The sequence below is a fragment of the Drosophila suzukii genome, chromosome 3 (genome assembly GCF_043229965.1).
Source record: "Drosophila suzukii chromosome 3, CBGP_Dsuzu_IsoJpt1.0, whole genome shotgun sequence".
Taxonomy (NCBI): Eukaryota; Metazoa; Arthropoda; class Insecta; order Diptera; family Drosophilidae; genus Drosophila; species Drosophila suzukii.
This window is the reverse complement of record NC_092082.1, coordinates 30,033,119-30,045,383: the sequence shown is the minus strand read 5'-3', so window position 1 is coordinate 30,045,383 and position 12,265 is coordinate 30,033,119. Positions and strand designations below refer to the sequence as shown.

The 12,265-nt window shown below is 36.6% G+C and overlaps 1 protein-coding gene across 9 annotated transcripts in view; it reads right to left on the bottom strand.

The window, feature by feature from the left end:
- AGO3 (Argonaute 3) overlaps positions 1 to 12,265 on the bottom strand; it is a 547,891-nt gene that overhangs the window by 484,843 nt on the left and 50,783 nt on the right. For 7 of the 9 annotated variants that reach the window (XR_011604155.1, XR_011604156.1, XM_070996162.1 and 4 more), the window contains 2 exons: positions 9,077 to 10,488; positions 431 to 614 (listed from right to left, as the gene is read on the bottom strand). Coding sequence is in view for 7 of the 9 variants with exons in the window: in XM_070996162.1 (XP_070852263.1) it covers positions 431 to 614; positions 9,077 to 10,488 (1,596 nt within the window). In the remaining 2 variants the exon portion in view is untranslated. Of the gene's footprint in view, positions 1 to 430; positions 615 to 9,076; positions 10,489 to 12,265 lie in introns of those variants that run through there. The other 2 variants (XM_070996165.1, XM_070996166.1) reach the window with 2 other exon arrangements.

The following is a 12,265-nucleotide window of genomic DNA, read 5'->3' as shown; positions in this document are numbered from 1 at the left end:
ACTTTCTTGCCCACCCAATATATATACACTATATATAGGGTCGGAAACGCTTCCTATAAAAACTAATTAAATAAAATGTATTTTTCGCTCGATAGTGACAATAACTTAAACGCGTCAGCGTTACTTATCAAGTTACCTATCAAAAATTACAAGTACTGAATAGTGAAAATTTGGCTTTCAATAGTACAATTGAATTGCGACCGTAAGTTAACACTGAAAGTTATAAACAAAACTTTAGCGAAACTAAAATTTTGAAAGCTTTGAACCTTAAAATTATATAGTTCATGTTATTTTAATTATAAATTTGACAACAAATTATTAAAGTCCTAGCGGACTTTTCAAATTGTTGGATTTCAAACCAAACGTCTTCAACACCGTCGACGATTTTTGTTATTTATTTCTTCTTTAGTTAATGATTTATTTATCTTACCAGCAACAGAGCTTCCTTGATTGTATGGGTCATGATAGGAGTCGATTCCGCAAACCATGACATTTTTAAAAGGTATTTTAACCGTCCATAATGATCCTCCAATTTTACAATTCATTTGTAACACAATCTTTTGCACAACAGAACGATTTTTAGATTCGTTTAACAAATTTTTCGCAATTATGACCTGAAAAATTTTTAATACAATTAATACATTTATTTTAATTATTTTCACGTTAAAGGTATATGATGGTTGTTACAGGCAATTTCATTGTTCAGACAAATTTTTACAATAAATACATGTGCTGGATGCATATACTCACGACTTTGTCCACGTTCATTAAACGGCTTTTAACTGTAGTGAGAAAGATTTCAGCAAAATTTTTTTTTCAAATAATTATTTTAAACTGTCAGATTAAAACTTAAAAAGGACTTAAAAAAAACATTTTTCCCATTTTGCACCGTTCGTCCATTTCTACCGTTATCTCATAACCACGGTTGCCTTTTGCCCATTTTTCCCAGTTGCCTTTGCTCCTTTGCAATTTTTTTCCTCGTCCGCTTGTCCAGGACCCCTGGCCATTTTTAACAAACCGTCATTACTAAAACGACTTCAATTATATAATTAATGAAGGAAATTGGTCTGATGAAATGTAGTGAATAACATTCACATTTATATTTGAGCATTTAAACATTTTTTCAAACTTACCGTTTGCATACAGGATGATTTGTAAATTAAATGTAAATTTGTTTTAAGAACGGTAAAATAAAAGTTGAATGGAACATTTTTAAGGTAACGAGTTGGGTATGGTGTCGAACTGGTGAAATCTCATGCGACGACGTTACGTCAAAAATTCGAATCTTTAATAATGTTACCAAGAATTCGCGCAATTCGTGTAGAAAATAAAATGCTTTTATAGATGTCTGACCATGCTGGCATGTACTTTAGTGTCATCGAGCTCTTACGAAGATGATGCATCGACCAAGTAAGATAGTTGTATTTAGTAGTTTTAAGTTAGTTGCAAATAAACTCTTCATGTGAAGGCACGCACGGCGGCTTTAATTATAAGATTTGCCAGCTCAATAGGGGTTATGAGCCCAGGCACGGTTAAATCGGAAAAGTGTTTAAAAGCTATGAACTTTGTGTAACTCAAAAGACAAATATGAGTGGTCTATATTAAAAAGAAAAGTTAGCAGACAATAGCAATGATTCGTGGAGCATACAAATGAAATCTGTGTTGGTGCATTCTGGATTGTGGACTGTAACGTCCGGAGATTTGACTGCTACAAATACTCCTGAAGGCGTCGATTGGAGTGCTCAAGACCAAAAGACTTTGGCCACATTTACATTAAGTGTAAAAATATCGAAGTTGGCCGACATCCAAAATTGTCAAACTTCGCCAGAAGCATTGGCAAAGCTTCCAGTACGGAAGGTACAGTTGTACCAAAAGTTGCTTGGAAAGCGAATGGGAAAAGGCCAAAATATATCGAGTTTTATTGCTGAATTTTTGGAAGTTTTGGATGGTCTAATTTCAGTTGGAATTGACCTAAACGAGGAGATACGGACAATTGTTTTACTGTCGAGCCTTTTAGAACAATTCGTAAATTTTGTAGTGGCTAGGGTTTAAAAACGAATCTTTCTTCACTGTATCGTATATTCCTCAAGTATTTTCCAACAATTTTATAAAAGTCGACTTAAGCATCATTTCCAAGTTTTGGCTACATTTTTTATATATACTAATCGGTAAGCTTGATCGCTGGAATAGTAGAACGAAGGTACAAACATTTGTGACACTTGGAAAATTGAACTGCTCGAGCATAGCTTAACTAAAGCGCTCCAAAGCGGACCGTCGACGTAAGGGAGCGAGTGCGTGCAAACGAGAAAACTGACGCTTGACACTGCCTGCAGAAATTAAACGCCATTTTGGCGCGAACAGTCTGCACCCATTCCACACCCGTAGCAGTATCCTCAGGAAACTAAGCTCAGAAGCATGATGGAAGCGAAGATCGGTCGTCCGTATGTAGGAGAGTATTGTGGCTCTTTTCACACTTTTGCCAGTGATGACCACTGCGGCAAGTCTTTGGAAAGATTGTGAACGCTGTGAATATTACACATTTACACAATTTATGAACAACAGCCGATAGCCAATCTCCAAATAATCCTGCCTGACTCCGAGATAAATCCGTGGTCAGCTATTTCTCTCAACTACGCTTCCAAATTATTCCCACCCAGATCAGTTTCACTGACTTTGCACCAAACGAATACTGTAAACATCCAAGCCGATATTGTAAACTCAGAGTCCCAGAGTGAGCCCTGAAGTCCGCTAACGTAAACACAAGATCCCCAAAGCGGTCCCTAAAGTCCGCTAACGTAAACACAAGATCCTCAAAGCGATCCCTAAAGACCGCTAACGTACGCACCAGTTTCCGGCCAAATTTGAATTTCAAATTTTATTGCCCAATTGCATCATCCTATTTTTCCGACTCTTTTGAGCCACTCTCTTAATCAATTTTGAGATAAACAATTTTTAAACAAAACTCTTAAGCCGAGGTTTGATTATTGCCCAATGAACTCGAGGTAGGGCAATCCGTTTTTGGGAATCGAATGGAACAGTTGAATCGAGTGCAAAGTAAAGAGCAGTGAATAGCCCAACATTCGGATGTATCACTCGTAGGAGGGACTTTTTGGAAGGATCACAGCTCTGGAAGCTTGCGCTGAATAGGACAAAAATCTGTGTGGAATTGAGGCGGATACTGGCCTTGGAGGGTCGGATGGAATCGACGTAGTAGTAGGACCGCTGTTTTGATACAATTGTTGCCGATCCTGGCAAGTAAAACAGTTGTGAGCGCTTGTGGAATCCCGTAATTGATGGTTGCTTGTAAAGCAATTGCAGCACAACTGTTTTCCTTGGATATAGGCTGAACAATCATTTACTGTCATTTCGAGGAAGCGTGGACATTACGCACGGGGTGTTTCTTCTTTAAACACAGATCGCAGGCTTTTAGTACTGGAACGATTCTAGTCGTAAACAAATTTATTTTTGGAACAACTGCCAATCGATATGTGTCCTTGGATCGATGGTGCTTAGTCAAAAGAAATCAAGCTCGAACCACGTAGGAATTTCGGTTTTATGTCGGGTAAATAATAAGAGCGTGAGCTTTGGGACTTTTGTCGAGCACAAATAAATCAGGATAGGGTCCAAATTCTCAATATTAATGCCGGAAAATTGTAAGGATGTTATGCAACCTTGAATAGTGCGATAAAGTTCCTTTAAGGCTGCTCCAGACTCCTGTGCTATGGATTGCACATTAAAGAGAGTTTTCAGGGTACTGTTTACCTGCAATCGTTTGTTTTCGAAACGCTCAGTTAGGTTTTTTCAGGCTGAGCGAAAGCCATTACTGGCGAGAGGGGATTTCGAAACAATGGAATGAGCTTCGTCACTAGTTTTTGAATTTAAGTGGAAAAAAGTTTAACGGGCGTTAGACTCGGATTGTCTATGTATATCGCCGTGAAAAGGTCCCGGAAAGTCGGCCAGCGAAGATAATCGCCCGAGAAAACGTCTGTGTCGATGGGAGGGAGCCGATAGCTTTAATACGTGGAATGTTGGGGAAACTGCTGTTGGAGCTTGAGAAATTTGGGAGGAGCCCTGTTGGAGTACGTTTAATAATACTTGGATTTTAGTATGGATTTGGTGTCTGCGGGGCTCTCGCCTGAAACCACAACACATTCGGAGCATACGTAATATGCTTGTGATAAGGAATTGAAATGATCGCGACGGATTTTACAGGCGGATAACGTTGGCGTAGGAGCACCTGGAGCGTTTACAGTGTCCTCAAATTGGATCAGACTGTGGCCATAAATTGGGCTAAGGCGGTTTTCGCTGATAATGCCGTGACGGAAAAGAATTTAAGATTGTAATATATTGTCGGGAACAAATAATGATTTTTTGAAGGTGACAATGTCGGAAAAAATTTGTATGAAAAGGAGAAAAATATGGCTGAAATGCATGTTTCCAAAGATTTTAAAAAATTATAAAAAATATAATCAAAATGATTTTTACAAAATTCTTTTTGCAGTTACTATTATTTTTGTTTGAAGAAACTTTTTGTATCAAAAAATTTAAGTTTTCAAGACGAGGAAAAAAGTTTAAGAATTAGATTTTCACACAAATGTATCCTTTTCAATAAGTACTGAATGGGTTAAGAAAAATATTGCATCATTCAAACTGCATTTTAATTACCTTTCCATTGATGCCAAAGCTTAACTTTTTTTTCGTCAAAATACTTATACCGACCAGTGTATAGTAAGTATTGTAAGTATAATAAGTACAATAAGTATAATAAGTATAGTAAGTATAGTATTTATAGTAATTATAGTAAGTATAGTAAGTATAGTAAGTATAGTAAGCATAGTAAGTATAGTAAGTATAGTAAGTATAGTAAGTATAGTAAGTATAGTAAGTATAGTAAGTATAGTAAGTATAGTAAGTATAGTAAGTATAGTAAGTATAGTAAGTATAGTAAGTATAGTAAGTATAGTAAGTATAGTAAGTATAGTAAGTATAGTAAGTATAGTAAGTATAGTAAGTATAGTAAGTATAGTAAGTATAGTAAGTATAGTAAGTATAGTAAGTATAGTAAGTATAGTAAGTATAGTAAGTATAGTAAGTATAGTAAGTATAGTAAGTATAGTAAGTATAGTAAGTATAGTAAGTATAGTAAGTATAGTAAGTATAGTAAGTATAGTAAGTATAGTAAGTATAGTAAGTATAGTAAGTATAGTAAGTATAGTAAGTATAGTAAGTATAGTAAGTATAGTAAGTATAGTAAGTATAGTAAGTATAGTAAGTATAGTAAGTATAGTGAGTATAGTGTATAGTATATGGTAGTGCTTGACACTGCTTGATTACAATAAAGCTTTTGATACTGTCAATCATGACATTCTACGTTCAACAAGAGGAAACGCTGTAGTCGATGCCATCGACTATGAAGTACCCATTACTTAGCTAAGGGGAGTGCGAGGAGATAGATGGAGATATCCAGGAAAGCGACTGTTCACAATTCACTATGGGGACTTTGCCCTGTTTTTTTGGCATAAATCTGTTTTTCAAAAGTATTCAAAATTGCGAAAAGTTGATGTCATCGAATTAAGAACAGATCAAAATGTTATGTTACATAACAGAAATGTTAACTTAACAGGCCACTGTTAAAATAACAGCTGTCAAACTCAGCTGCTGCAAGCGAACAGCACGTGAGTCCGCTGAGCCTAATTATACCCGTTACTCGTAGAGTAAAAGGGTATACTAGATTCGTCGGAAAGTATGTAACAGGCAGAAGGAAGCGTTTCCGACCCCATAAAGTATATTTATTCTTGATCAGGATCACTAGCCGAGTCGATCTAGCCATGTCCGTCTGTCCGTCTGCCCGTCTGTCCGTCTGTCCGTCTGTCCGTCTGTCTGTCCGTCCGGATGAACGCTGAGATCTCGGAAACTATGAGAGCTAGGCTATTGAGATTTGGCGTACAAATTCCTGAGCTTCTTACGCAGCGCAAGTTTGTTTCAGTAGACTGCCACGCCCACTCTAACGCCCACAAACCGCCCAAAACTGTAACTCCTACAGTTTTGATGCTAGATAGAAAATTTTAACTGAAATGTATTGTTCTCATCAATACCTATCGATTGACCTAAAAAAAAGTTTGCCACGCCCACTTAAACGCCCACAAACCGCGAAAACCTGTGACGCCCACAATTTGCATGCTAGATAAAAAATTTTAACTGAAATGTCTTGGTGTCGTCAATACCTATCGATTGATCCAAAAATAATTTTGCCACGCCCACTCTAACGCCCATAACGCTTAAATCTGTCTACCGCCGGTAGGTGGCGCATTTTAATTTCGCTTTGCTGCTTGCATATCTCCATTTCCCTTTGAGTAACGGGTATCTGATAGTCGAGGTACTCGACTATAGCGTTCTTCCTTGTTTTTTTGTGAAATCTAAAACTTATATCTCTTGAACGACAAGAGGTAAATCCTTCAAATTTGAAATGGATATTTCTTCTGCATGTGTGTACTATATGTTAAAATGAATATATTCCTTATTTTGTGTGTATTTTTCAAACAATTTATAAATTTAGCAAGTGATGTCTTAATATAATTTTTTATATGAAATTTCCACTTTGAATAGAGCTTAAAAAAAATGTTGAAATTTGTTGAGTGAGTGTGTAAGTCCATCTTTTAGAGTGATTTATTCCTAGTTTAAAGAATCCAGCCTCAATCTGCGCTTTTTGCGACTTTTTACAAAAATTACATTTTTATGTAGCAACCTCGCGATATGCAATGCGGCCCTGTTAGAGGTGTGGCGCAAGCAAACCTACGGCCGTGATAAACAGAGTGCCGTATTCGCTTTTATTTGTGAGCACATCCTCGACATTACTCTTTAGATCTCGTTTAAAGGAGAAAGAGCATTAGTTTTCCGAAAATTTTTCAATTTTGCCAAAATTGCAATAGAAAAATGGACATCTTCACCATGGATGGACAAGTTCGCTTGGATTTAATTGGAAACGAAAGAAAAGTAGAGCCGAAAAGGTAATAAAATGGACGTCAAAAATTACATATTTTTTAAAAGGCACAGTACGCCAGAAAAAGGATGCAGCAGCCATCGCTCTCGGTTTGGAAACATAGGAGGGAGAGCTGTTTGTAAGACTTCACCAGGCAAGGAAGCACAGCAGAATTTGTGGTTTCACAGATGTGTTTCAAAGAGCAATGGACTTCCATAAATACCATGCATAGTTCAGGAGTTATTCATTTATGCCAAAAAAAACAGGTCAAAGTCCCCATAGTGCAATTGCACACCACGCAACGGCGCCACATAGCGTCGATTTCTTTATTTGCTTATAACTTTTTGATGGATGGTCCGACTTTTGGCATGAAGATTGATGAGCAAAACAAAATTGCATTTACACTTTTACAAAATGTTTAAATGTGTGGGAGCTAGACAGGTTTAAGAGAGGGCGTTTAGGCGTTTATGGGCGTTAGAGTCGTCGTGGCACCCTGCTGAAGCAAACTTGCGCTGTCCCAACTTTGTAGCTTTTATAGTTTCCGAGATCTTAGCGTTCATACAGACGGACATGACTAGACCGATCAATAACATATATGCATAAAGCATTTATAGGATCGAAAACGCTTCCGAATACCTGTTATATACTTTCCGACGAATCTAGTAAAGTCTTTTACTCTGAGAGTAACGGGTATATAAATTAAGTTTTTATATAATTTTACTCCCACTGGGGAATCCTTATTACGCTCCCACTTAATTAATCGTGTAACGCCGATATGTATGCCGACGATTTTCAAATGTAAACGTGCAGTTCAATGCATTAGTGCTACCAATAGGAAATTAGTCAAGAAAATATGGTCTCGGGCTGAACACAACCAAAACAAGAGAGAACGCAATAGTCTTTGCTATCGAGTATCAAATACCCTGTGTTCAGCTAAGGGGAGTGCGACTGTTTCCAAGATTGCACTCTTTATTTGCTTATAACTTAAAGAACGGTCCTATTTGAATTATTTTTAGGGCGCTAGAAAGTTTTTAACGGTATAAGCGTTTGTGGACTTTAGAGTGCACTATGGGGAATTTCACCACTTTTTCTGCCCAAAACAAATTTCTTATTAGTCGTATAACAAAAAATTCTGTTTTCTAGGATACTTAAACAGAAGACCAATCTTCAGTGAACCGTTTAAGAAAATTCGAAAGAGAGCGCTTCTGCTTAGACAACACCTTTATTTCAGCTGTTATAAGTTTTACTCTGACTTTAGAAATTTGACGTAAGGTTGAAACTTTTAAATTGCAAAACGGGAGAGTCTTAAAGCATTCTAAGAGGAGTTCCTGAAATTCAACGGACTGGTGTGTACTAAGCTTTTGTATGTTTAAACATTCTATATTAATAGTGTTGTCCTTGTAATCGAGAGTTAAAGTGAGTTGTCTAACACGTATATTATTTTTTTTTTAAAAAAAAATTTTTAAGTTGAGATACAAACCAATATCAGCATTTTGTGCTAAAGATATCAAGTTTATTTTTATTTAAAATGTTTATTAAGGTAAGGCGAAAACGCAAAAAAATGTAACCTGGCGTCAGCTGTTGTAAAACGAAAATATCGCTTTAATTTGGACAAGAAATGATAGATATGTGAAGAAAATCAAAAAACATTTTGTTTCTATGACAACTATAATCTTCTAATTAATTCTAAATTTACTTAAGCGGTTCTTTCAAAGTTTTATGCATATATCTCTAAAATAGCCAATTTTGCTTTGACATTTTTAAAATTAAGGGAGTTATGGATCCGTAGTTAAGTGGGCATGGCACCCTGCTGAAATAAACTCTCCTAACTTTCTAGTTTTTGCAGTTTCCGAGGGGAGGCACACTCCCACAACTAACTTACTGTCCGGATGAAGCCAGGTTGGTCAAATATGTACAAAATAACATGATTTACTTTAAAAAAAAATTCAAATGGCGCCACCGTGATTTTCGTCATTCATTTCATTTTTGATGATTAGGCACTAGACATTTTTGAGAGCTGGTTTATCGCAAAAGGCGATGAACGGTACTACAAGACAGTTTTATAGTAATAAAATGTATTTTAAACGGGTATTTTACCTGTGATGGAATTGGTAATTCCGAACAACATATTTTTTTTATTGCAGAATATCGATCATCCCTACTGTTATGACAAATACAGACGACAATTTGTGCATCCATAGTTAAATTTCGTCGCAAAGCTTGGATGTATGCATCGATTCGATCATGGTCCAAAGAAATCATTGTTGGTTTAGAAACGTTCATCCCAAGAGGCTTACAACACTGTTTCATATTATCAAGTAGGTTAGTTGCAGCTCGTGTATCATTCCTCAAATGAATTATAATCCATTTGTTAAGGTGAATTACTTCCAACATTTCATTGCTGACAGCATATTTAGAGAACTCCGCATTTTTTCCGGCTGACACGGCCATTTTCGAAAAATAAATTTGCTCTGCTTCCATTTGACGTCCTTTTAAATTATTGTAATTTATGGTTAGTGAAAGACCCCAGCTGTTCAGTATTTTTTGAGCTTCCGGACTTTTTGAGACATTTTCGTGGAACTTATTTAACGCCAGCTGTCGTTGATTCGGCGAAACTCTTGTAAAAGTAGCTATCTCACGCATAAGTTTGTTATCTGAACGAACTTCATCCCGCAGCCCAGTCAGATAACATAGTTCTGGAACTAGACAGAATTGTATACTTCCTTGGTCATGAGGTGTTGCTCTTGATTTTTTTATACTAAGAAGCAATGGTTGATTAATATCTTTAATGTTAATATTGTGGTATTTTTTGTAATATTCCATATAGCTTGTGGACCCAATTTTGGTTTGAAACTCGGATTTCGGACTTTGATCGAAGCAAATCTCATTTATTTTATATGTACGGTTGTTATATCTTGTTAAAACAATGTTTCCAATTAATGTCTTTCTGGCGCATTCTTGGTAATGATCTACATTTTGCTGATATAGATCAACCAACATTTCTAAAACAGTTTTTTGACAAAGTATACGGTGCGAAACGTCGCAACAAAGCATTAAACCACCTTTGTATTCATCAACGGCTGTAACATAGCCTGGCCAAACTTCTAATTTTGCCAGTGGTATAATTTTTGGACGTGTGGGATCAAACTGTTTCCGGTCAAATTTGACATAATTTAAAGTTTTCATAACTCTGTCGAACAAAATATTATATAAATGTATGCAATTCTTAAGGTCCTCTTTTTTTTTGAACAAAATTCGAATTTGCACCTCCGTATCTTCTACTTTTGAAACAAGGACGGTCATCTGATTTGGTAACAAAATTGGTAAATATAACGTAATGCCGTCGAAAGTTTTTGTTTCTCCGAGCTTATCCCTATGGTCGTTTAAATAGTTCATTCTTAAATGAACCGAATCAACGGGAGGGGAATAACGTACTTCGTAATGGAAAACTCCTTTTGATTCATCAGTCGTTAACTCTAGGTAATTACACGATATATTTACTGATGAACCTGCAAAAAAAATATTAGTAAATATTTTTGTGTGCAAAAAAAGATAACTCTATAGACGAGTGCCTCGACTATCATATACATGTTATTCTGTTAACCAACTTTACTTAACTTACGGTCCGATGTTATAATCTTTTGACACATCTTAGATTCTGACAAATAATATGAAATAAAATGTACGATAAGAGATCGTGAACAAAAAAAAAAAACTAAATTCGGCAAGCCGAAGTTTCTATACCCTACTATCTAAAACTAAGCTAACTTAAACTAAAAACTGAATACAGAAATTCTAAGATATTGTTCCATATCAATTTGCAGCCCTATATATTTACCGAAAACGAAATATAACGGTCTTTGATTCGATTTGACATTAACTATCGGAACGCACCAATGGCAGCTGTATGATAATGTGTGCGATTTTTAAAAATGTTTTTTACGAAATTCTGAAAAGATATAATCCCAAGAGTATAAGTTTATACGTCAAAAAACACCAGTAATCATTACCCTTTACCCGTAGAGTAAAAGAGTATACTAGATTCGTCGCAAAGTATGTAACAGGTAGAAGGAAGCGTTTCCGATCCCATAAAGCATATATATTTTAGATCAGGATCACTAGCCAAGTCCGTCTGTCCGTATGAACGCTGAGATCTCGGAAACTACAAAAGCCAGAATGTTGGGATTTGGCATGAATATTCCTGAGCCTCTTGCACAGCGCAAGTTTGTTTCGTAAAGCCCATAAACCGCCCAAGACTGTGCTAGAATACAAATTTTAACTGAAATGGTCTCAACAATACCTATCGATTGACCCAAACTTCAAAAAATCGCAAATATTAAATATCTCGGAAACTATCAAAGATAGAGAATTGGGATTTCAGTTTTAGATTCCGCAGCCTTGTACGCAGCGCAAGTTTGTTACGCGAATATGCCACGCCGACTCTAACGCCAACAAGCCGCCCATACCTGTGGCGGCCACAATTTTAATTTAAATTGTAACTGAAATGTATTAGTCTCGTCAATACCTATCGATTGATTGACCCAAAAAAAGTTTGCCACTCCCACTCTAACGCCCATAGCGCTTAAATCCGTCTACCGCCCAAGTAACCATATATTGAGATCGCGGGTAGAGATCTTGCTTCGCTGCTTGCATATCTCCACTTCCCTTTGCTCCCTTTAGCTGAGTAACGGGTATCTGATAGTCGAGGTACTCGACTGTAGCGTTTTCCTTGTTTTATGTTGAAAATAAGTTTTTTAATCCTTGCTATCGGAGCGATAGGATATAGTTGTCCGATCCGGCTCGTGCCGACTATGCAGCATGAAAAGGGCGACGTTTATATCATTGAAGAAATGCAAGATCTTCCACTGTTTAGTGAATTACGTATAAAGCTAACTTGCTGTAATGATAATTCTAACAGACCGTCACGAAGTCATGGTCAGATAAAGGGGTAGAGACAAGTGAGTCAGTGAAAGGGGACCAATAAATGTCAGGGAGATTGAAATCACCCAAAACAATCAAAAGATCCCTTTCGGAAAGATGAGATAGAACAGTTTTTATTGCAGCCAAATGTTGCTCATAAATTGTTAAGTCGGGTCCAGGTGGAATGTAAGAACAAGTTACATAAATAGAAAAAGATTTCAAAGAAACTTTAGCACCAACGAATTCTGTGTCATTGGGATTAAGAAAGTATATTCTCTCCGATGTTAAAGTAAAGGTAACGGCAATCAGCACCCCACCCCCCTATGAGGAGAGCGATCAGTTCTATACGTATAAAAATTTTGTACA